Here is a 25,495-nt window from a genome sequence, read left to right as displayed (position 1 = left end):
ACAAGTCAGCTGGGTGGTGTGGCCCATGGACCCACGGTGCAGGCCCTGACTCAGTGTGGGTTTAGAGGCTGAAGGGGCAGAGGGAGCTGGTGCATCAGAATGCACACCTGAGCCCAGGTGTCCAGGCAGGGGTGGGTGAGGCTGCCCTGTGTCCACATATCCTGCTCATCCTGCCCACCGACCACTAGCTCTAAGGAGTGACAACACCATGTCCCTCCCGTGTCCTTGGGAGACCCTGTGCATGAACCAGCTAGCTATGTGACTCACACTCAGACACGTTTTATTCTGTGAGATATTCACTGAACGCTTACAGAGGGATGCTGGCAACAAAGGAGGCTGAATGTCTCCAGAACTGACTTCTTCACTGCCTCCAACTATACCTTGTCTCCAGCCCTGTCTGCCTGGAGAAGACAGGTGCTGGGGGATACCCAGGGCCTCTGTCCCTCCCCAGAGGTGCCCATCTTCCTGCTCTGCTGACTCGACTTCCCGCCCGGCCTCCCTGGGCTGTGTGGTCTCAGGTCTGTCGGCCCCAAGTCGCCTGCAGATCTTGAAAGGAAGTGTCCCTCGAAAACATTTGCCTCCGAACCGTTTTCCCTTTCATTCAGGTTTTGGTCTCTTTCTGAGAACATAGGTGATCTCTAAGGAGACCTGCTCCTCTGGTTACTTGACCATTAGGGGGAAAGCGATGTGGCCAGAGACTTTGGATCAGTGGGGTCGTGGGGGTTAGCCTCTGCAGCCACATCTGGATTAGTATTGATCGGGTGAATGGCTGAGTCCCTACCCTCATCACTTTAGACAGGAAATACTGAGAAATTGAGGGAGGTGATAATAATTATGCATGAAATAGGGAACACAAACTGTAACTCTCTGATACTCACTTTGAGAAAACTGCAGCTGTTTGTGTGACTTACTCTCTTTGGTAGGCCCCATTCCAGTGAAATATTTGAGTAAAATTGTGAGCAGAGTAGTTTATGGTGAAGACTAGAGAATGGTTAGTTCTGTATTATAATGTAAGCACCAGTTTAAACGGTTAAACGACCATGATTGCAGCACCACGCGATTATTTCTCTCGAACACTGAGGATCTGTTGCAACTTATATTTTGGGAGAAAACTACTGCCTTTTTGTGCCCGATTATGTTCCCTCATTGAGGCCTTAGTCACTGAGTGGTAACAGGTGTGTGGTAACAGGTGCGTGGTAACAGGCATCTCCGCCCCCACTCTCCTGCCCGCAGGTGTTCTCCTGCAGGAGCAACATGAACAAGCACCTGCTGACCCACGGCGACAAGAAGTACACCTGTGAGATCTGCGGGCGCAAGTTCTTCCGTGTGGACGTGCTCAGGGACCACATCCACGTCCACTTCAAGGTGAGTCCTGCGCCTGGTGCAGCAGCGGGGCGCGCGGGGAGGCGGGGCGCGCGGGGAGGCGGGGCGCGCGGGGAGGCGGGGCGCGCGGGGAGGCGGGGCGCGCGGGGAGGCGGGGCGCGCGGGGAGGCGGGGCGCGCGGGGAGGCGGGGCGCGCGGGGAGGCGGGGCGCGCGGGGAGGCGGGGCGCGCGGGGAGGCGGGGCGCGCGGGGAGGCGGGGCGCGCGGGGAGGCGGGGCGCGCGGGGAGGCGGGGCGCGCGGGGAGGCGGGGCGCGCGGGGAGGCGGGGCGCGCGGGGAGGCGGGGCGCGCGGGGAGGCGGGGCGCGCGGGGAGGCGGGGCGCGCGGGGAGGCGGGGCGCGCGGGGAGGCGGGGCCGGCCCTTGGGGTCTGGGGGATCTTGTTGCTGCTCTCCAGGTGAGCTCTCTTGAGTGAGTGCTGTGTTTCACACCCACGTGAAGGGTTCACGTTAAAAACCCTCCGCGCCAGGTACCTCCTGGGAGAAGATCAGGGGTCAGGTCAGGGGCTTTTGCTTCCCTCCCTACCTTTGAGGAACGTGAGATGAGAGCATGCCAGTGTGCAGGGTAGTGAGGATTCGGGGTCGCTCTGGCAGTAGAAGTGCCGATCCAGGAAAAAGGAAAGAGTGGTAGGTGCCCACGTGAGGATGGGGAACACGCCCTCCAGGCGCCATCTGGCTGAGGGACTGTTCCTGGGAGCTCCAGCCCTGGCGTGCAGTTGTCTGAACACACGCAGGAGCTGATGGCGCCATTGTCAGGGGGTGGGGTGTACCAAGTGACCCGAGGACAGTTTCTGCACCTAGTGTACAGGTCACCCGTTAAAGCTTCTGCCGAACAGGTTAGAAGCAGAACATGGTGATTGTCTTCCAGGACATCGCGCTGATGGATGACCACCAGAGAGAGGAGTTTATTGGCAAGATTGGGATCTCGTCAGAAGAAAACGATGACCATTCAGATGAGAGCGCAGACTCAGAGCCTCACAAGTACAGCTGCAAAAGGTGTCAGGTAACTGGACCACGGCTGCCAGGTGCATGGGGTAGCGGAGGTGCTGGCCCACAGAGGCTCAGGCATGGGTGGGGGCCCTCCCAGACATCCTGGAGGGCGCCCCAGGGCTCGTTGCTTCTCAGGGATGATGGTTGTGGGTCTTATCACCATCACAGGGACCACCGTCTCAGAACCAGTCTGGTCCATACGTGCCTGTGTGTCTGACCAGCGTGGACCTGTGCGCCGGGGCTTCTCTCCTTGGCTGTGCCCTCCCACACAGCAGAGGGCCTCGCTTAGAGGCTGGGGGGAGTGGGGGGGGGGGCGTGGGGAGCTTTCCATATTCAACAATTGGTAGACCCTGTGGTTTCACGAAGTAGGTCCCTGTGTTCTTCCGGGGCACCGGTACCTGTGTGCTGGGCACCCGCACCTGGCCCTGCACTTCTCAGGACGTTTGGGCATGGGGGAGAGATGGGGTCGGTTGAGTGTAGAGGAGAGGAGTTCTAGTAGCTGCTTTGGGGGGTGGGGGACGGGACCTGCTGTGAGAGTTATGGGAGGACCTGGGGTCCGCCTCTTACGGGCCCCCCTGCTTCGCGGTTTTGCCGGGCACTGGCCCTGCCCCTTGGAGTTCCGCTCTACTGCGTGGAGGCTGGTTCTCCCCCTGTGCCCAGGGCACCTGCGTGGAGGCTGCGCCTCGTTAGCGTGCGCAGGTGAACAGCGTGTGCGTCCACAGCTCACCTTCGGCCGCGGGAAGGAGTACCTGAAGCACATCATGGAGGTGCACAAGGAGAAGGGCTATGGCTGCAGCATCTGCCACCGGCGCTTCGCCCTGAAGGCCACCTACCACGCCCACATGGTCATCCACCGTGAGAACCTGCCCGACCCCAACGTGCAGAAGTGAGGATCCCGGGACTCTGGGGTGGTGGAGAGGGAGGGCTGGTTTCCCACAGAGGGGTGCTGAGCGCAGAGCAAACTGTCTCCTCGGAGAGCCCTGGGCCTGCCTGGGGGATGCGGTGGCCTTGCTCCTTGCTTCATCATCAGGTCGCACAGTCTCTGGGACCCATAGTAGTGGGCAGCATTGCAGACCTGCCTACATAGGACCAGAGACCCTTTTCCCCAGAGTAATTAGGTTTTGTGAACATCAGCTCCCCCATCTGGCTGCAGCCAGTAATCAATACTGCGTGTCTGGGTGAAATCAGGCTACAGCCTTGTTTAGAGCCGAGTCCTCCATTGGGGCCTCGACCTGGCGGGCTGTACAACAGCGATGTGTTATGTCAATGCTGAGGCTGGAGCTCTGGGTCCCCCTGTGGCCATGAGAGAGCGTCAGTCCCACTTCTCTCCTTGGCATCAGTGTGTGTCCTTGTGGATTTCCCTCTGCGCGTGTCTCTGTGTCCCTGTTTGAAAGAACCCCAGTTACTGGGTTAGGGCCCGTCCAGTGACCTCATCTTTAATTTGAGGACCTCTACAGAGACCCCCATCTACAGGCTCAGCCACGTTCTGAGGTGCAGAGAGTCAGGATGCCAGCATGTGAACTTCAAGGGGGACAACTCAGCTCAGATGGAGGCTAAAGTCTTGGGCCCCTTGTCACCCCCATAGTACCTTTTTTTTTCTACCCCACCTGCTGATAAAGGTGCTTATGCAAGTGTACTCTGTGCTGGTCCGCCAAGGCTGTGTGCCGTCCTGAGCCTGTGTCTGCTTTCAGGTACATCCACCCCTGTGAAATCTGCGGGCGGATCTTCAACAGCATCGGGAACCTGGAGAGGCACAAACTGATCCACACAGGTAGCCGGGCCTGGGAGGACGTGGTGCCAAGCGGGCCAGGCCCCTCTGCGTGCTTCCTGCCCCGGGGGGTCATCCTCGTCTCCTGACTGGTCCTTCTCCATCCATACTTGCTGCTCCTCCCAGCTCAGCCCCTCCTTGCCCAGTCCCCCTCTGGGTCCTCACAGAGGCTGAGGAAGGAGGGCTCAGGGGCCAGGGCTCCAGCTGCAAGGGGTGGGTGGGGTTGGGGGTGTGGGGTGTGCTGCTTTCTGGTGCTGCCCTCACGCAGTGACCTTGGGTCAGGATTCCCTGCGGTGACAGCCTGCCCTGTTTGCTTGTAGGTGTGAAAAGCCATGCCTGTGAGCAGTGTGGGAAGTCCTTTGCCAGGAAGGACATGCTGAAGGAGCACATGCGTGTCCATGACAACATCCGGGAATACCTGTGCGCGGAGTGTGGGAAAGGTGAGGGCAGCTGGGGGCCTGGCCATCATCCAGAAGGGGCAGCAGGCCAAGTGGGAGTTTGGGGGTCGCCCAGACCTGAGTCATCTACTCAAGAAAGATAAGACCCAGAGAATTTAACTGCGGGTCAAGAAGGAAAATCAGTCCAAAGGCGGGGCATAAAACCAAGGTATAGATTAAGCTGTTCTAAGAGCAGGGAGATAGTGCAGCATGACTGTGTGATGTATAGAACATCCTCAGAATCACCATGTGGCCTCAGTGGAGGTGCAGAACCCTCAGCTGCTTACAAGGACCAGCTGTGTATTCAGATAGACTTTCTGTGGCTGGTGATGACGGTGACCTTTATTTTAATCAGGTGAAATTAGTTAAATGAACCTGTTAGTAAAATAGCTCATATCGCTAAGTATAATCAGAAAGAGGTAATCCCAGTCCATTGTAAAATTTTTACCCGTTTCTGTTTTAAACCAAAACTGAGGAAGGCTTGGAGCTATGGATCTTTGGTGGCTTCAAGCAGCTGCCAGTGCTGTGTGTGCTGGAAGAGCGGCAGGGCCACCCTCCTTCAGATACAGGACAAATCAAATTTGTCTTGATTTAAAAGTTTGTCTTGATGCCATTAGCATCTTTTAAAAATTTAATATTTCATGAAGTTTTTGTTTTTCCTTGATTTTTAAAATTAAACAGGAAAGTATAAAGCAAACACAAATGTCCCACAATTCTACTCACTGGATCAACCCCTATTTTAGCCTCGTAAAATAAAATTACATGTAGAAGACTAAAAGAGTTAAGCAGAGAAGGGCAGAAAGTGAGAAGTTCCTCACCCCCAGTGGCCCCAGTCCCCCTCCCCCGAGGCGACAGTTTCTTGTCTGTTCTCCAGAGTAACTGTGTGCAGCAGTGTAGATTGTTCTATTGAAAAAGTAACACAAGCACCTAACCAAAAAAAAAATTTATTTTTAAATAACCGGAATGGTTATGCAAAATAGTTTTTCCCACCTCAGACCTCAGTTTTGTGCATCGAAAGCAGCATGTAAATGTTGCACACAGACATTTCTAGAAGTTTCTACTGGCCATAGTGGGTGGAGCCCCAGCCCCAGCCCCATTCCCACCAGGCTGGAGCTGCAGAGAGGAGCTGGGGAGGGCTGTGAGGGGACAGGTGTGGTGGGCTCTACCCCTAGGTGGGCAGGGCCCACCACACCTGAACCCTGAGTACTGCTCACTGGGCCTGGCCGGATGGGGAGGGGTGCCTGGGGGCAGATACTGGGGCTGGGCTTGGGTATGGGGAGGGCGGTGTGTGGGGCGGGGCATGGGCCCTGGGGGCGGGGTTGAGCAGGTCTGGGGGCGGGGCATGGGCCCTGGGGGCGGGGTTGAGCGGGGTGTGGGGCCGGTGTGGGGGGTGTGGCTAACCCGCTCTGTCCCGCAGGCATGAAGACCAAGCACGCGCTGCGCCACCACATGAAGCTGCACAAGGGCATCAAGGAGTACGAATGCAGGGAGTGCCACCGCAAGTTCGCGCAGAAGGTCAACATGCTGAAGCACTACAAGCGGCACACGGGTGAGTCCGCGGTGCTCTGGCGTAGAGGGACCAGCCCGCTGGTGAGAAACCGCTCGAGCAGAGCCGCCGCTGCTTCGCAGGGTCTTTAGATCCCAGCAGGCCCCAGGCTCTCTGGTCGAGCTTTAGGAAGCTGGATAACTAACCCAGAAGCTCCCCCATCCCTGCAACAAGCCCCCTGTGTCCCCCCAAACACACCGGGTCCTGGTTACCGCCCTCAATGCCTTCAGTGCCCTTCCCTCCCACTCAGCCCGGAGAAACCACCAGACAAAGACCTGTCGTGTGTGTACCTTGATCATCATGTCATCTGGACAGGAAACTGGACCACGTTAAGTGTCTATCAGGGCAGAGGCTGAATTGTGGTGTGTCCCCCTTAAAGGACAGTGCATCCTTCAAGTGATGAGATATGCACGTTAACTTGCATCGAAGTTTGTGAGCTCATTTCTTATAAACGGTTGTCTGTGGGTAAACATGTGTGTAAGACGGAATCAGATCTACAGCAGAATGAGAAACGGTCCTCCCTGAGTGGTGGAGCTGTGTGTGAAGTTTCTAGCAGGAGCATCTGGGTGGTTCATATCCTCTCTAAAATGGATTTGAGTCTTTCCACTGCCTGGCCCAGCTTACCTGTATGCCCACCTCTCTCGCTGCCCCCAGGGCCGGCCAGGGCACCCCTCAGGTCCGCTTTGGGTCCCCCTGGAGTGCCAGCCCCCAGGGCCCTGGGCTTTCACAAAAGCATGCCGTTCTCCTTTTCCTGGGGAAGTCCCTCCGTTTCTTGCTTCTCCCTTTTCGGGGAAGCACTCACCTCCTGGGACTGGGTCCTGCACCTCCTTGGGGGTCTCGCAACTCTCCACCTACTGGGGTGCAGTGGCCTCTGTCCCTCTCACTTCCAGGAGCCACGTGAACGTAGGGTTCCGATTACCAGGGACCGAGCAGATAGGTCCCTATCTTATCTTGGACCAAGATAAGCAGACCTTGAAAGTCACTTGCCTTGCTTGACATTTAGGGCAAATGTTTATTTAAGAGGCAGAGGGCCTACCTTCTTGTCAGCTCGGGGAGTGCGACAGTCTGATGGCTCGATGCTTCCATATTACCAGGTTGCAGGCAGGCAGGGTGACCACCCCAGACCGACTCACTGATCTGAACACTCAGACACCTGCAGTAGGATGATTTTCAAGCCACAGTTTGCCGGTTGAGTAGGGGAATAAAGGCATACTGCCTGTTGTCTCCGGGTAACTTACCAGCTCCCAGTCTTTACAAATACAGAAATGTGTCATGGACAAGACCGGTGCTGTGTACAGTTAAAACGCTCATGAATCGTGAAATTAAATGTGCCTTTTCCTGCAGGGATTAAAGATTTCATGTGCGAACTGTGCGGAAAAACGTTCAGTGAGAGAAACACGATGGAGACGCACAAGCTCATCCACACGGGTATGTCGGGGGCGCCTGGGGACCGGCCGGCCAGCCACTGTGGTCTCTGCTGGGGCCATCTGGGTGTGCGGGGTGTGGAGAGCTTGGCTGTGAGGCTCTATGTGGACTTTTTCAGAATATCTGGCACTATTGTGCCTTAACCGTGGCCCTTTGCCCCCTAAAATTCAGCCACAAAACCTTCAAATATTCATGCTCGCGTTGTCAGACGTTGATTGAAGCATTCCTGGGTGGGAGGAGGGTCTTTCCGAGGCCTGGCCTCGGGGTGGGTGGGTGACTGGGTCCGAGACCTAGAGGCTGCCCCCTCACCACCCACACCGGTCTCTCCCTCCCTGTGCACGCGGGCAGTGGGCAAGCAGTGGACGTGCTCTGTGTGCGACAAGAAGTATGTCACCGAGTACATGCTACAGAAGCACGTGCAGCTCACTCACGACAAGGTGGAGGCGCAGAGCTGCCAGCTGTGCGGGACCAAGGTGTCCACCAGGGCCTCCATGAGCAGGCACATGCGGCGCAAGCACCCCGAGGTGAGCATGCGCGGGGCGGGGCCGCCCTCTCCCGCACCCTCCCCTGTGCGGCCTGCCGGCTTCCCCCGCTCCGAGACCCCACCCCACCGTGCAGGGTCCCCACCCGTGGGATTCCTGGAGGCAGGGCCTGGGTCCAACGCTGCCCTCTGCCTGCGGGTAGGAGGCACCGAATGAATGAGTGAGTACAAGAGCCCCAAGTGGGTTTTTTGCTGAAGTAATCAACTGCACTCTCCCTGGAATTACAGCGGGACAGGGGTGCCACCCTCCCTCTCCCCCATTCCTCCCTTTAGAGTAGCTAAAAAATGTGCAGAACCCGGGGCTCTGCGTGGTGTTGGGGGCTGCTCAGAAAGTGGCCCTGAGGACTGAGACAGAGGAAGTATATCGTGGAAGGTAGGTAGACCCTGACACCCAGAACCTGGTGCTAAAGGCAGGTCCAGGGCATTGAATAAGTCATTGTGTTTGAAAAAGCAGTAAACTGAAAACAAAACTAGACGCTTTATAAGCACAAAAGCAGTGAAAATTTTGAACAAACAATTTGACATAACATTTAGAGTTTCTGGGGGTCAAGAGAACATGCAAAGGGAAAACTGAAAAATGTGTCAGTATCATTAACAGATACTAGCTGTTAATAGTAAAGATAGCATGCCTTCCACGAGAATAACAGAGAACCCACTGTGTCCGAGGAGAGGAGATTCACAAAAGGAAATACATGTGGTTGAGACACGAGAGAAAGCCTTTAACAGAAGAAGGTGCCATCCTTCCTCCATTGAATTAGGGGAGGTTCTGGGATTCAAAATGACTGGAATTGCACCCAATTCTAGGACATGCACCGTTGCATGTCCTCCTGAGGGTAGTGTGATCATCTCCCCAGTGTTTTAATAATGACTCTTTGGACCCCTGAGTGTCCAGTAAGAGGAATGCCACTACGTTAGTGGTAGTTCAGTGATATGCGTGATTGTAATGTGTTTGCAGACAGTTCTGAGTAAGATTGTGAATGCTCATCGTAAGAAAGCAGTGACACCTTGCATAGACTACAGGTGTACCCACAGCGTGTCATTCACATTGTGTATTTACAGGATACTCAACTGTGTAACAAGGTGGTAAAACAAAGGGTGAAAGCATTGCACTGTGGTCTGGCACTGAAGTTTTGGTTATTTCTTATCTTTATGTTTTTCTCTATTTCAAATAATTACCTCTGATGAACATGGGTTACTTTTGCAATTATAAAAGCACCGTCTGCTTCATTTGGCTGAGAAGTGTGTCTTTTTCTCCCATCACCTCGTTCTGTCCTCCACAGCCTGCACAGGTCCCTGGCCCGTGGACCCCAGGCTCTTTCCGCTTAGCACGAGGAGCTGGGCTTCCACCAGCTTTGCTCCCCTCACTCCAGCCTCTTTCACCTCGTGGCCTGCTAGCGTCTCCACCTACAGAAACAAAGTCGGGAGCAGGAGCCGGACGTGTCAGCATCCATTCGGCTGCCCAGTGTCAGTGGGGCCGCCTGGGTCTTGGGGTCCAGGGCAGGTGCTGCAGGCTCCCCCGGGGGCTCGTGGTGGGTGGGAGCGAGTGACTTCTTGGCACGTGGGTGTCTGTAGCTCCATGCACTAACTGTGCGCGGTGGGTTTTGCCCATGGCCTCTGTGATGCGTGCTGCTGGGTGCAGGGGCCTTGCGGACACGGAGCGGCTCGGCAGACGTTTTCCTCTGGTTAACGATCACTTGCCTCATCGGTCCATCTGCACAGCCACCTCTTGGCCCCTCTTCCTCTCAAACCCACCTTGCTGGGCTGCAGAGTGCTCTGGAGGGGCCCCCAGCAGGCTCGGGCTCCTCTGTCCGGGCTCTGTTCTCAGTCCATTCTGTCTTGGGCACTTTTAGCCTCTCTCCCCTGGGCTGCTTTCCTTGGATCCTTTGATGTTTCTGTGTTGTTCCCTTCTGTGTGTTCAGACAAATAGTTTAGTGCCTGCAGGGATGAGCGCTGGTGACCGGCTGGACCGGGTGTGCCCCGTCCTCTTGGACCTGACAATCTAGGGTGGTAGATGGAAGGAGAAGAAGGATGCAGACACGTCACACACAGGCGAGCAGAGGGAATGGAGGAAACGTCCCCAGACTGCAGGAGTGAGGCAGGGGAGGCTCTGCTGCAGTGGGGGCACCGCCCGCGGCCAGGCTGTGCAGATGTGCGGGGCACAGACTCAGGCGTGGGGGTCTGGTGAAGGCTGGCCAACCTAAGTGAACACCTTAGGGTATATGTTAGGGTGTTAAGCATAAACTGCTCTCACATATTCAGGATCTTTCAGAATTGATGCTATTTTGTGACTTCCACTTACGGTCTTTCCCTTTGCTTTGAATGAATGTCACATTGAGGAAAATACAAGCACTAAAAGTACTTTTCACGTGTGGTCTAATCTCCAATGAGAGTAAAGTCAACAAGTGCTTCTGTGGTTGTTCTCTGTGGCTTCTGGATGGTGTGACTAGGACGCTGATGATGTCGTCGGTGGTGATGGAGGTGGTGGCAGTGATGGGGTGGTGATGGGGACGGAGGGGGTCGTGGTGACAGTGGAGGTGGTGTGGTGGGAGAGAACCGTCAGTAGCCTCCCGCTGCTCTGACTCAGCTTTGCAGCCCCAGTCACACTTGGGTTCTCGCCACCACATCAGTGTTTCTGTTGAAGCACACATGACCGCCTCGCTGACCATCCTCTCAGAGGTATGTGCTGTCCTGGTCTTGGATCCTAAGCCCAGAAATACAGTGGTCTGACGTCTTTCTTAAATAAGCCACACCCATGATATATAGCCTATAGTTTTGCTCTTTATTAATTTTGGAACAAAAATGGAAAGATGCTTGTAAAGCCATTTGATGGCAGAGCTGTCTGGACAGACTTCTGTGCTCTCCCTGGTTGCGTTCCGTTTATCCACAGCCACCTCCGTCCCTTAGCAACTCCCCATCACAGCCTCCCTCCCCAGGTGTCCTGCGTGCTCTCTGCACCACCTGTGACTTGTTCACTTAGGTGACCACAGTCACCTGTGTAGCCAGCGTCAGTGGTGTGTGGACCAGGTTCGGGGTGAGGGAGGAGCCGGGTCAACCTCGAGCGTGTGTCCCGGTGTGAGATCAGCCTCCTGAGGACAGGCTGGTGTGGCTCACGGGGGCTGCGGGTGGGGGGCGCAGGTAGGAAAGGAAGATGTGTTACGCGTACGCGTCTCACTCTTGGTAACTCACTGTAGGACGGGTTTGCTGAACTGTCTTATCCTGCTCTGCTCTTAGTGAGAGATACTGAGATTGAGGGAGGACGCAGTTAGAGAGCGGACAGCGTGGACAGGAAGGGAAGCAGGGTCTCCACCTGGGGGCAGTGGACAGTATGATGACACACGGATGGGCGAGGTGACACCCCCGTGTGTGGGAACGCGGCGGACACTTAAGGAGAAGGGGACCTGGGAGGAGGGAAGGAGAGCCGGGCAGGACTCTGGATCCCAGGCTTCTGAGTGCCGAGCAGAGCCGGTGGGCACGCAGACGCCTTGAGGGAGATGGCCCGGCAGCTGTGTGTCTGGCCCCACCTGCCCTGGGCTGGCCTTCAGGCGCCGTGTCCTGGGCTCACGGCCCTGCGCCCACTCCTAGGTCCTGGCTGTGAGGATTGATGACCTGGACCACCTCCCAGAGACCACCACCATCGACGCCTCCTCCATTGGCATTGTCCAGGTGAGCACAGAGCACGCGGGGTGGGGCATCTCACTGGAGGAGCCCAGCAGATATCAGGAGCAGCCCTGGGGGAAACCCCCATGTGTCGCACTCATTTCCCTGTTTTGCTCATTGGTCGTCACCCCAGGAGCCTTCTAGTTTCTGTGAACATTTCTAGAATTTCAGTTTTCTGAAACAGATGTGTGTCTTTTTAGAGGATAGATTATTAGCATTCCCGAGAGAAAACAATAAAGTGTGTGTGCGCGCACGTGCATGCATGTACAGAGAGAATTAGATTTATTTTAAGGAGTTGGCTCACTCAATTCTGGGTCTGGCAGGTCCAGAATCTGCCAGGAGGGCCGGAGGCTGGACACCCAGGAGGAGCTGATGCTGGAGGCAGAATTCCTTCTTCCTCTGGGAACTTTGTCAGCTCTCAAGGTCTTCACCTGATTGCTCCAGGCCCACCTGCATTTCAGAAGGTGCTGTTTTACTCAGCACCTACTGGCTTCAGTGTTAATCACATCTGGAAAACACCTTCAGGACAGCATCTGGACTGGTGTTTTGACCACACAACTGGGCGCCCCAACCTAGCAAAGATGACACTTTAGTTAAACATCACAAGTGTCATCCATAAGAGCTTAGTGTGATTAGACTGTTACAAGCAAAATTAACCTTAAATGTATTAGATGAACTTACTTTCAAAAGGAATTTGTAGTCAGTACCTTTATACAAAGGTTTTCTCTTATTCTGAAGGGAACATTTCATGCTCAGTTACTTTCAAATCGCCTTCGCCCCTCTCTTGTTTTGCAGCAGAGCTTTGAGTGCAGTGCTCAGTGGCTGGGTTGCACTGGACAGCCAGGCCCCAGAGGCCCAGGACCACGTCCACCCCTGACATGGGCAGCCCCTCGTGGCCATGTCCTGGCAGACCTCCTTGGGGTCTGTCTGCCACTGGGTGGGACCACACCTCATGGGTATGGCACCAAGGACAGGAGTGGTGGTGGGTGACCAGGGCGGAGAGCCTTGCGGGCCACCACTGCCCAGCGGCTTCTGTGATCCTGGGCTGGGCCAGCTGTGGGTCAGCAGGAGGGAAAGAAGTATGCCAGGCACCCATCTGGGGTCACCATTACTGCTGGGCCCTTATTTGCTGTCCCTAAGAACCATGACCACACGGTTCTTGCAGTCAGACTCATCCTTGACCCAAAATTATGTCCATAGTGCACCTGGAGCAGAGAGCCCAACGTGAAAGCCTTTGTAGCCTCAGGCAGAGCTCAACAGGGCTGAAACAGGGGCTCACAATCTCTGTATTTAGAGATATTTCTATTTCAGTACAAAGTATGACTTGTATCCAACTTCCCTCACTTTAAAGCAAAGCAGCGGAGACCGGCTGGAACTTGCTGCCATCCTTAGACGTGCACATTAGCAGATGGACCTGGTCACCCGGTGTCTGGGGGTGGTGCCAGGCCGCCCCAGGGGCATGACACGCTGACCTGTCATTGTCTCACCTTCTGCTCGCGCAGCCTGAGCTGAGTCTGGAGCAGGAGGAGCTGGCCGAAGGGAAGCACGTGAAAACCACCAGGAGAGCTCCCAAGAGGAAGCAGAAGCCGGAGGAGGAGGCGGGGGCCACGGCGCCGGAGGACGCCACCTTCAGCGAGTTCTCAGACAAGGAGGGCACATTCTCGGGGGCTGTCGGGGATGAGACGGACTCGGCCGTGCAGAGCATCCAACAGGTGATGCTTGTGCAGAGTCGGGCCCGGGTTTGGGAGGCCGGCTTGTGACCCTTTTCCCAATGGGGACTTGGACCCTGACCGCCGTCAGCCTGTACCCTGTTTCCCAGTGCAGACCCAGAGGTCACTGCCATCGTGGTGAAAAGCAGTCGTACCCCCGTGGTTGGGAACTGGCTGGGGCCATTTTGGGGAGGTTCTCAGGGGGGTCGTGTGTCCAGCTGCTGCTTTTAGCCAGAACTTCCGCTTTGCCGACCCGTCCCTGTTTGGGTTTCAAGGCCCCCAGCTCTCTGTCAGCATGTGTTGGACGCCGCACCTCTCTTGAGTGGCCCTGGTCATCCTGGTTGCAAGTGTTTCTGTGTTTCTCTGGCCTTTTGTCCCTTTTCGTGTGGGGAGAGCGGTGCTGTCTTTTTTATTAGCTCTTGGCACCGCACACGGGTGTGTTGTCCTTCTGAGCTTTGCAGTGTGTTAAGAGACAACAAAGAATATTCTCTCTTGTTCTCGTGATTGTTGTTGTTCAGTTGTTGAGTCATGTCTGACTCTTTGCAACCTCATGGATGGCAGCACGACAGGCTTCCCTGTCCTTCACCATCTCCCAGAGTTTGCTCAAACTCAGGTCCATTGAGTCAGTGATGCCATCCAACCATCTCATTCTCTGTCTTCCCCTTTTCCACCTGCCCTCAATCTTTCCCAGCATCAGGGTCTTTTCCAATGAGTCAGCTCTTCACATCAGATGGCCAAAATATTGAAGCCTTGGCTTTAGCATCAGTCCTTCAGTGACTAGTTAGGGTTGATTTCCTTTAGGATTGACTGGTTTGATTTTGCAGTCCAACGAACTCTCAAGAGTCTTCTCAAACACCGCAATTCAAAAGCATCAATTCTTCAGCACTTAGCCTTCTTTATCATCCAACTCTCACATCCGTACATGACTACTGGAAAAACCATAGCTTTGACTAGATGGACCTTTGTTGGCAAAGTGATGTCTCTGCTTTTTAACATGCTGTCTAGGTTTGTCATGGCTTTACTTCCAAGGAGCAAACATCTTTTAATTTCACGGCTGCAGTCACCATCTGCAGTGATTTTGGAGCCCAAGAAAATAAAATCTGTCACTGCTTCCAGTTTTTCTCCATCTATTTGCCATAAAGGGATGGGACCAGATACCATGATCTTAGTATTTTGAATGCTGAGTTTTACGCCAGCTTTTCCACTGTCCTCTTTCACCCTCATCAAGAGGCTCTTGAGTTCCTCTTCACTTTAGCTCCTCTCGTGATTACTGTTCTCTGTTTTTTTCTCGACACTGAAATCATTTATTGCTCAGTTCCAGCTAATGGTCTCAATGATTACATCTGTATCTTGTTTCTCTTTTTCCCTGGAATTCTTTTTCCAGGAAAAACTAGCGTGGTTTAATCTTTCACCAGCAGGTGTTTGACCTCCTTCCTTTGGGCCAAGCGTGAGATGTGATCCCCGTGTCACGGGGATCCTTTACAAAGCACAGCACAGGAAGCTGCTCTTGTTCTCAGTTCTTCAGAAACTAATGGTCTCGTGTCGTGCGTGACTCTTCCAGGTTGTGGTGACTCTGGGCGACCCCAATGTGACCACCCCGTCCAGCTCCGTCGGCCTGACCAACATCACCGTGACCCCCATCACCACCACGGCTGGGACCCAGTTTACCAACCTCCAGCCGGTGGCCGTCGGGCACCTGACCACTCCGGAACGCCAGCTCCAGCTGGACAACCCCATCCTGACCGTGACCTTTGACACTGTCAGCGGCTCCGCCATGCTGCACAACCGCCAGAATGACCTCCAGATCCACCCGCAGCCGGAAGCCTCGAACCCGCAATCGGTGGCCCACTTCATCAACCTGACCACCCTGGTCAACTCCATCACGCCCCTGGGGAGCCAGCTGGGTGAGCAGCACCCGCTCACCTGGCGGGCGGTGCCCCAGACGGACGGGCCGCCCGCGCCGCCACCAGCCCCCGCCCCGCAGGCCGCCCAGCCCCCGGTGCCGGCTGAGCAGCAGCCTCAGATGTACAGTTACTGAGGCCGCTTGCAGAGACCGGGGGGAGAACCACGGATGGGGGCTTGTTTCCATGTGAGATTTGTTGGCTGGATACCAAACAGAAAAACACACACATATTGCAATGTAAGTAAGGTTGACTTAGCTTTCGCAGAATTATCTCCAAATGCCCCCAGAACCATGGCAGTCTGTCAGCTGAACTCAGAAGTGACCCTGGGCAGGCCAGTTGTCCCCGGGAGCAGCCCCCCCGCATTCTGCCAGGGGAGACAGGTCCCCTAGGCTTCCCTCCCAGAGCGGGAGGGACTCCAGGTTTGGCAAAGGGAAGTGGTTTGTTTCCTTTTTCTGATTAGGGCTCAGCTGCTGTGTTAAAATGTAGCAATGTGCTGGGCAGGAACAGAGTTTTGTCCCGGCTCCTGGACTTTGAACAGATCAGGTTCAAGTCACATTTATCTTCTTTGAAATTCCAGTTGAATCAAAGTCGTTGACGGAAACCAGGTGGGAAGCTGCCCTGTGGGCGACGCCCCTCCTCTGGCCTTCCTGTTGGTCACAGGCAGGCGGTCGCATGAGGTCGCTCAGCAAGGCGTCTCAGCAATAGGGTTCGTGAATGCATTTTCAGTATGGTTCTTTTTATAAACTTTATCTCGAGCATATCTCGCGTGTTCGAAACTGCGGAGACCACATTCTTCTCTGTTTTCCTTTGACACGCAATGTTGTTTGCACTGTAGGCCTCTGTCCAGCTTGCATAGCTGCCCCAGCGCAGGGGTCGCTGTTGACGTGCATCGAGAGGGCCTCCCTCTGGCCCTCCTGGAGGCTCCCTGGAGCCGTCTCAGGACTCTGCCATCCAAACATATTTATTGTGGCTGAGACTCGGCTAGAGTCCCCTGAACTGGAGAACAGGGAAGAAATACATGTCTTTTTTTCTGTTTAAACTCTTAATTCCAAAGGTTGATGTGTTTCAAGACCAGTTTTCTATAAAAATGTTGAATGGACTTTGCTCCTTACAGGGAAAGGGGTAGGTTTTTTCTGAAATATGGAGGTAGTGCTGTGTCCTGCCAAGTAGTATGAAAGCAGAAAAAGTCATTAGCTGAGCAGTAGAAGTATCAGCGCCCCGAATGAATGAATGAATGAATGAATGAGCTGAGTGGCATCAGCTGTGTCACACATGTGCACCCATCTCAGGGGTGGTGGGTGAGGCTCAGGGCCACCGAGGTGGCGGCCAGCAGCCAGTCCTCTGGCTGCCCAGCCAGGGAGACAAAGAGGCAGGCGGAGAAGCTTGAGTGAAAAAAAAAATTAAAAAAAAAAAAAAAAAGCTTGAGTGATGCCTTTGCCCTGTCCAGAATGAAAAGATAACGCTTCCTTTGCTTTGTCTCGATCACTCTTTGTGATCCCGTGTTAGTTGGGAGACCTTCTTCAGTAAAGAGTAAATAAGTGAGACAGACTCACCTGATGCTGCCAGTGAAAGGCTGCGGGTGATCTGTCACGCAAAAGGCAGCGTTCTCAGCACTTCACGTAGTTCTAAGTCACAAGATATTGAGGGGAGAGAGGGCTAGGTTTTGATGTGTGCAATACAGGCCTCCGTGAACCAAGTTCATCACCCATGCAGCATGTGAAAGGGACTGCAGATTTCACCCTCCACACCCAGCTCGTCCCTAACTCCCAGCTTGCACCTCTCCGTTGAATTTGTCGTGGGCGATTATTTGACTTTTAATTTATGATAATTATTTTTATGTTATTTATGTATATAATTAATGCTTTATACATAATAGTTTCATCAAATGAACTTGGGCTAGGGGTGATATATTTTCTAAGCATTGTCTCTGTTCTCCAAATGTAAGTGGTCCAGGTGTCTGTGGAGTCATCAAGTGCGCCAAGGTCCCGAAGCTATTTTTTTAAACATCGCTGACCATTTCTTTTTGCATTTGCAGAAGATAAAGGACAAATGACCAAGGGAGAAAACCCAGATGTGATGAAACACCTGCTAGCATTTATCTTTTATTCCTCTTCCCTATGAAATAAAGGCCTTTTAAATCACAATTTTATTTTTTTAAGAAAAGTTGTTTTTGTGCCTAGGATAAGAATGCAGCGTATGTTTTTAAAGAACCTAATTTAGATTGTGTGGCCCCAGTGTACTTACCACTGTTTATTTAAATGCACAGATGTGTAATAATACTTCTTGTTATAATAAGCAAAAACTCGAAATAAAAATCAGATTTACTCCTGAGTTTTCTGTAGAAATATTTGTTATAGGATCACTGTCTGAGGCAAAATAGATTTGTGCTGTCGTAAAACAGTTGCTATGAGTTTGCATATAAAAAACTGGGGAGCAAAAAAAAAACCTATTCAGCCCAAAGAGTCATCAGCTCTACACTGTTGTGCACATTTATCCCTGTTTCCTGGTAGAAAGGATTGAGTGTTTTAATTGATCCCAGGTGCACAACTGTAGGAGGAAATGGGATGAAATCACTGTGGCCTCTGAGCTCTGTGAATCCCTCTGAGTTACACTAAATCAGTAAACAGAAGATGCTTGATCTAGGCCCGTGAACTTGTGAAGTTGTGTTGTTCCATGCCACCCAACGCTGTGAGCCTCGCAGAGCTGGCCCCCAGGGTCCACTGCCTGACGTCGACTGTGAAGGAAAGACAGGTGGGGGATGTGTTCCCATGCTGGGTGCTGCTCCTCTGTGACCATGTGACCAAGGGTGACCCGTCCTGGAGGATTCCAGGCTCTGGAGGCAGATGTGTGGGCCTGATTGCCATGGCGCCCAGAGCTCATGGCTCCCAACTCAGGGCTGTGTGAGTCACTTTCCTGTTGGGTTTTGAAAGGTGCCAAGGCTGAGAAGTCACATGTCCTTCAAATCCCATCAATTTGTTCAAAGACAAGATTTGCCAGGAGCTGTGCTTTTCCGTGGCTCACAGTCTGCTCAGATCACTCATCCTGAGTGGTGGACACACTTGGTATATTTTGAGAACGATTGTAATTCCTGTGTAGTTCAGACCCTGTGAAATGTTTGGATTATTTTAAATGACCCAAACATTGAAAATAAACAAGATATTAAAATATTAGAAGCTTTCACAGGGTTTTTTTTTTGTTGTTTGTTTTAAGGAACAGAGCAGATGCAGAGGGCATGGGTTCAATCCCTGGCCAGAGAACTAAGATCCTGCATGTCTCACAGTATAGCCATCAATTTTTTGAAAAACAAAGCAAGTGGTAGCAATTTTTGTAAAGCTTAAATGGAGACATGTGTGTTAGTCACTTAGTCGAGACCCCATGGACTGTAGCCTGCCAGGCTCCTCTGTCCGTGGAGTTCTCTAGGCAAGAATACTGAATTGGGTTGCCATTCTCTTCTCCAGGGGATCTTCCCCACCCAGGGATCAAAGCTGGGTCTCCTGCATTGCAGGCAGATTCTTTACGGTCTGAGCCACCAGGGTAAGCCCTTAAATGGAGAGAATCAGACAGTTCAGTTCATTTGCTCAGTCATGTCCAACTCTTTGCGACCCCATGGACTGTAGCATGCTAGGCTTCCCTGTCCATCACCAACTCCCGGAGCTTGCTCAAACTCATATCCATTGAGTTGGTGATACCATCCAACCATCTCATCCTGTGTCACCCCCTTCTCCTCCTGCCTTCAGTCTTTCCCAGCGTCAGGGTCTTTTCCAGTGAGTAGGCTCTTCACATCAGGTGACCAAAGTATTGGAGTTTCAGCATCAGTCCTTCCTGTGAATATTCAGGGTTTATTTTCTTTAGGATTGACTGGTTTTATCTCCTTGCCATTCAAGGGACTCTCAAAAGTCTTCTTAAGCACCACAGTTCAAATGGAGAGAATAGATCCAAAAAACATGCATAGCCAGAGAAGGGAGAACTTAACAAGCAAGGTATTTCTTTGGGTGGGTGGTCTGGAGCAATCCCTTAAATTGTATTGATCAAATTTTTCTGACTTATTAGGAGTGATCATTTTAAACTTACAAAACACCTGGTGTGCCATCAGACCTTCTAAGGATTTGAATTAGGAGAACCTTGTTTTAGATGCTTCAGTTCTGTCTTAGAGGACAGCTGATAGCAGCTAACCCTCCTGCCAGTGAGTGGGATTCACCTGCTCAGCATCCAGCAGGCTGTCAGCACATACTTGTATGTCCAACAAATTCCAGTGGAAAAGGGGAGACAGTTGGGCCTCTGGCTGTTTTCATCCAGCTTGAGCACCTCTGCATCAGAAGTGTCCTGGTTCTGGAATGACAGCAAATGATCTGACTTGCGTGATGGTGGAGGCAACAGAATTGTCTGGAAGCCGTTCTGGGTTACCCACACAACCAGTTGACTGGGATCACCTCATCTGCCAAGCCCCAGTGCCCCAGAATCTGAGGCTTTCCTCCCTCCCCCTGGTCCCAGGTGCAGGCAGCTGGCATCCAGACACCTGAGGGTTGGCACCTGCCTGCAGACTGCCTTGGATCCAAACCGTCTGCTCTTCCCCCACTGACAGGTGTGTCTGCCCACATTTGCTCCATAAGGAGGGAGACGGACCCAGTCTCTGTGGGAAGATGGCCCATCAATGGGACACAGACCTACCCAAGTCTTTGCAGGGAGCCTGGTCTAGCACACCTCCCTGGAAGACCAAGGATGCAGGACCCGGGACTCAGTACCCAGTGATCCCTGTCTGTTCCACTTGGGACTTCCAACTCCTCCTGGGTGCTAGTGCATCATGCCCTTGCATGACCACCTGGAGCTTGCCTCCTACCCCAGAAATTCTCTCTTCCAAGTTTTAGCCACAAAACAGGGTAGCAAGTTCATCAAGGAAAGAGAGGGAGTGGGTGCTGCATTGCAGGAGCCATTTTAGAAGTCCTCAGGCATCACCGTCTGCTTTTCCTAGATGATCTAGGGTGGGAGTGGGGGGCTGGCTGCAGTTGGGGGAGCGGCGCTGTGTGGTTCCTGCATTGACATCCTTGGTTCTCAGAAAGTCCACCGACTTATCTCCACCTGGATGTCCCCAAGGGTTGTCAGGCTTGCACGTCTGACCCTGGAATCCATGACCCCTGACCCCAAACCTGGCGCCTCCCCTCCACTGTCCCCACTCACAGCGGATAGCCTGGCCCTCCACCTACTGACGGGCAAGAACCCAGAGCCACATTTAGACCCCCAGTGCCTTTGGATCTGCCTGGGTGTCCCCATCTCCGTGACTGTCCCCCTCCAAGTGGCCAGTGGACAACCCCTATGGGGCCGGTCAGCCCCCCTCGTTCCCTCGTTCCACATGGCGGCCTCAGTGGCCCTTGTGGAGGTGTTGCTGTATATGTCACCCATGCATCAATGTTAGTGTCCTCGAACAGACTCTAAGAGGTCTCTGGACACACCCTGATCATGTCTGCGGCCTCAAGGCTGCAGTGGCTGTCCTGCCTCCCACCCCCACCCACTCCCAGGGTCTCCACCCACCCAGCACCCAAGCCTTACTTGGTTAAATCTGCTCGTCCTTCAGATCTCGGCTCAAACTCCACCTCCTCAAAGAAGCCTCTTGGAGTCACCCTCATATCACGTCTGATAGCAAGCACAGCACTGATCAGTCGGCAATTACACTGTTTACTCATTATATGACTTTGTTCATATCTGAGCCTCCCTGCCATTCAGTAAGCTCCAAAAGGGTGTGTGTGCTCTGCTCAGTCAGAGACTGCTTTTTCTCATCATTTCATCATTCTCTCTGAGCCACCCCCAGCCCCAGGCAGTAAGCCTGACCCACAGTAGAGATTAATAGGCAAGTGTTTTTCCTAAGCATCGAGGGAGACAACATACTTCCTTGAGCACCAAAGCTTTGAAGCACTAACCCCCCAAAACAGAAATTTATTATATCTAGGTGGAATTATCACTTGAAACTTCTGAGTCTTTGAGAGACTTGGAAATCCTAGTCTCCAATGACTCAATCTTATTGATGAGATGATTAATTAGTTCTTCAACTTTGTTTATTAAGTTAGTCTATTTCTGTGTCATGGATAGGTTTGTTTGTGTCATACCTTAGATTCCACATGTAAGCAATACCATATGATACTTGTCTTTCTCTTTCTGACTTACTTTGCTTAGTATGATCATCTCCAGGTCCACCCACATTTCTGCAAATGGCATTGTTTCATTTTTCTAAGGCTGATATCCCACTGTGTAAATGTACCACATCTTCTTAATCCATTCATCTGTCAATGGTTCCATCCTTGCTTTCATGTCTTGGCTATTGTGAATAGTGCTGCTATGAATGTTGGGGTGATGTATCTTTTCAAATTCTAGTTTTGTCTGGATATGTGCCCAAGAACGAGATTGCCGGATCATATGGCAACTTTATTTTTAGTTTTTTGAGGAACCTCCACAGTATGTTTTTCCCTTTTTAACTGCAAAGGCAACAACGAAAAAGTTAAATGACTTTACTGGCTCCCATCCGACAGTTGGTCGGACAGGGCTCAGCTTTCCCACTCAGGCTGTAATTACCCCCCACCCCTACCCCACACCTGCCTTTAGGTGGAGTCACAGCCCAAATGTTTTAACTGCTTAGTCACCAGCCACAGTCAGACTTGAGAGGCTCCAGAGCTTACCGTCACCTCTGGCTTGCCGCGTGAATCGCTGGGAGAACCTCTCTGATTCTGGTGACTCACAGCCAGCAGAGCGGCTTTTCCTTAGCTTGCGACCACTCAGACTTTAATAGCCCTGAGCCGCTGCTCCGCACCATTATTTCAAACCAAGAATAGACACACAACTCAACTCCCCCAGACGTGATTTATTTTACTGCTAATGAGGCGAGTGGAAGAGATTTCATAATGCAGTTGTTTCTGCGCAAAAAAACACCCTTGTGTCAGATAATTGAGGGTATGCTCCTTTGCTCTGTTTGTGGTAAAGATCAAGAAGAGCCAATTACAGGTTTTTGTCCAATAACCTTTCACTTCTTAAACCCACAAACTAGCTCCATAATCTGCCCTAGCTCTTCAGACTTTTGATGTTTTCTCCTCTTCGATTTACCCTTGAAACTTGAAGGGTTCCAATTTTTTTAAATTAAAGTATGTTTGATTTACAATGTGTTGATTACTGCTATAGAGCAAAGTGATTCAGTTATAAATATATATACACACATTACTTTTAATATATATTCTTTTCTATTATAATTTATCACAGGATATTGGATATAGATCTCTGCGCTATTCAGTAGGACCTTGTTGGCTGTCCCTTCTGTTTAGAAAGCTTTCATCTGCTAACCTCAACCTCCCCCTCCAACCTTAGCCCAACCTCCTTCCCCTTGGCAACCACCAGCCTGCTCTCTATGATTCTGTTTCATAGATAGGTTTATTTGTGGCATAGTTTAGATTCCACATATGAATGATATGATCTCATATTTGTATTTTTCTTCCTGACTTAACATCGATAATCTCTAGGTCCATCCATGTTGCTACAGATGGCATTATTTGGCTCTTTTTTTTTGGCTGAGTAATGCTTCATGGTATATATACTATATACACCACAACTTCTTTATCCATTCATCTGTTGATAGACATTTGGGTTGCTTCCATGTCTGGGCTATTGTGAATAGTATCGCTGCGAAAATGGGGAAGCATGTATCTTTTTGGATTAGAGTTTCATCTGGATATGCCCAGGAGTGGGAATGCAGGATAGTATGGTAACTCAATTTTTAGTTTTCTAAGGACCCTCCATAATATTCACCATAATGGTTGCACCAACTTACATTCTCACCAACAGTGTGGGAGGGTTCCCTTTTCTACACACTCTCTCCAGGATTTATTGTTTGTAGACTTCTTGATGATGGCCATTCTGACTGATGTGAGGTGATAGTTCCATGTAGTTTTGATTTACATTTTTCTAATAATTAGCCATGTAGAGCATCTTTTCATGTGCCTATTGGCCATCTGTATGTCTCCTTTGGAGAAATGTCTCTTTAGGTCTTCTGCCCATTTTTGACTAGGTTGTTGTTTTTTTTTTTTTTTGGTGTTGAGTTGTATGAGCTTATTGTATATTTTGGAAATTAAGCTCTTTTTGGCCACATAGTTTGCAAATATTTCCTCCTAGTCTGTGGGTTGTCTTTTCACTTTGTTTATGGTTTCCTTTGCTGTACAAAAGCTTCTAAGTTTGAATGGGTCTTATTTGTTTATTTTTGCTTTATCTCTATTGTTTTGGGAGACTGACTTAAGAAAACATTGGTACAATTTATGTCAGAGAATGTTTTGCCTATATTCTCTTCAAGGGTTCCAAATACTTTTGACTGTAAACCCAAAAGTATTATTTTGCATATTCGAGTTAGGGGTCTTCCTGACAAGGGCTATATCTGGTGAATTAGCAACTCTGAATCATTTTACTTCAACTAAACCTGACTTAAGTACTCAGCAGTAAAGAATCTGCCTGCCAATTCAGGAGATGCAAGAGATGCCGTTTCCATCCCTGGGTCAGGAAGTTCCCCTGGAGAACGAAACGGCAGCCCACTCCACTGTTCTTGCCTGGGAAATCCCATGCACGGAGAAGCTTGGCTGGCTACAGTCCCGGGGGGTCACAAAGAGTCAGACATGACTTAGAAACTAAACAACAACAACAAAGTACATAGGTAGCTTGTAGAATTGATTGACTGTTGTTCTGTCTTTGGTGATAAAATTTGCAGGACATTCCTGAGATGATAGCCTTTCTAAAATCCTCATTTTCCTTGGGGGTTAAGACAATGAGTCTGGACTCATTGTAGACTTTTCTGTGACCTGAGGAAGTAAAACTGAACATGTTGACCCTCCCTGGGGGTTTGAGTCGAAGCTCAGGTGATGAAGAGTAACTGTTGGGAGAGCTCAGCTGCTCTTGAAAAGGTCTTGTACAAAGAACGTTGCTCAAAAATAGATCCCTTAACACAACATTGTAAGTAAGATAAAATAAGAAATAGAGTCTTTACATGATTCTTAATAAAAAGAACAATGATAAAGCCAAGCAGAAATCTACCTGTTGCTGTGTTTGTTCATGGACATCAAGCTTATGCTCATTTTTGTGCAATCTGATTTTCATTTCTTGAACAGAAGCAGTTCATTATTGTGCATTTCTGTGGCTTTGCTTTCTGTAACATCTCTCTTTTTTTTTTTTGGCCACACCCCATGGCACGTGGGATCCTTGTACCCCAACCAGGGATCGAATCCAGGCCCCCTGCATTGGGAGCATCAAGTCTTAACCACTGGACTGCTAGGGAAGTCCTCTGTGGTTTTGTTTTCATCCAAACATGTACTCCATATAAACTTTGAACTTAACTTCCTTAGACCAAGGTGTGCAGCATTCGGGATTGAACCCACGGACCCTGCAGAGGAAGCACAGAGTCTTAACCACTGGGCCACCAGGAAAGTTCCTGAACCTAATTTCATTGATGATCTATTTTTCAGTTTTTTGGGGAATTTAACTTTTTAATGTACCCATCCTCCCCTAAGGATTGTGGTTACATCTGGATATACTTCCAAGTCATGTCTTAAACTGAGCTGGCCCACAATGGGAGCTGGCGTGGCCCTAGGCTGCACACTTTTCCTAGTCTCTTCTTGTTCTTTGAAAGAATGTGTACTATTAGTGACAATCCAGTTCCTTATGTCCCATCTTGACTAGACAGGGAATAAAGCTTTCAGGATCCGTGACTTGAATCACATTACTTTGTATGTGTGCTTTGTATTTTTCTTCCGTTTCAAGTGGATGTAAATAGAGCTCTCCCTTAGACAATGGCTGAAAATATTGCTTAAGTTAATCATCTCCCTTTCACTTTTAGAATGCCTTGCAAAAAATAATGTTACTTTTATCACATGACCCAGCTGAAGGAGAGCTCTTTATAACCTACAAGGACATACCTTTAAGGCAGGGGCCCAGGAGAACAGGAGACACCAACCCAGCAGGCACACATCCTCAGGAGGCAGTTCTGGCTTGTCCTGCTCGTCCAGGAATGTTCTCCCCAAGTGTAAACTTTTGATCTTGTGAAATTACAGGTTCCAGAAGACAGCAGTCTATTTTTTTGATAACAAAGTAAATATTCTTGCCAAATATTTTCTTTTCCTAAAGTCA

The 25,495-nt window shown here is 51.2% G+C and overlaps 1 protein-coding gene across 2 annotated transcripts in view; it reads left to right on the top strand.

The window, feature by feature from the left end:
- Positions 1–17,686, top strand: part of PRDM15 (PR/SET domain 15) — a 59,274-nt gene extending 41,588 nt beyond the window's left edge. For both annotated transcript variants that reach the window (XM_070466804.1, XM_070466805.1), the window contains exons 14-24: positions 1,234–1,365; positions 2,247–2,381; positions 3,091–3,254; positions 4,060–4,139; positions 4,457–4,576; positions 5,991–6,122; positions 7,464–7,547; positions 7,893–8,068; positions 11,668–11,748; positions 13,245–13,454; positions 15,013–17,686. In XM_070466804.1, coding sequence (XP_070322905.1) covers positions 1,234–1,365; positions 2,247–2,381; positions 3,091–3,254; positions 4,060–4,139; positions 4,457–4,576; positions 5,991–6,122; positions 7,464–7,547; positions 7,893–8,068; positions 11,668–11,748; positions 13,245–13,454; positions 15,013–15,489 — 1,791 coding nt within the window. In that variant the 3' untranslated portion in view covers positions 15,490–17,686. The remainder of the gene's footprint in view (positions 1–1,233; positions 1,366–2,246; positions 2,382–3,090; positions 3,255–4,059; positions 4,140–4,456; positions 4,577–5,990; positions 6,123–7,463; positions 7,548–7,892; positions 8,069–11,667; positions 11,749–13,244; positions 13,455–15,012) is intronic.
- The last annotated feature ends 7,809 nt before the right edge of the window (positions 17,687–25,495 follow it).

The sequence above is a fragment of the Odocoileus virginianus genome, chromosome 4 (assembly GCF_023699985.2).
Source record: "Odocoileus virginianus isolate 20LAN1187 ecotype Illinois chromosome 4, Ovbor_1.2, whole genome shotgun sequence".
Taxonomy (NCBI): domain Eukaryota; kingdom Metazoa; phylum Chordata; class Mammalia; order Artiodactyla; family Cervidae; genus Odocoileus; species Odocoileus virginianus.
This window is presented reverse-complemented; position numbering and strand designations above follow the sequence as displayed.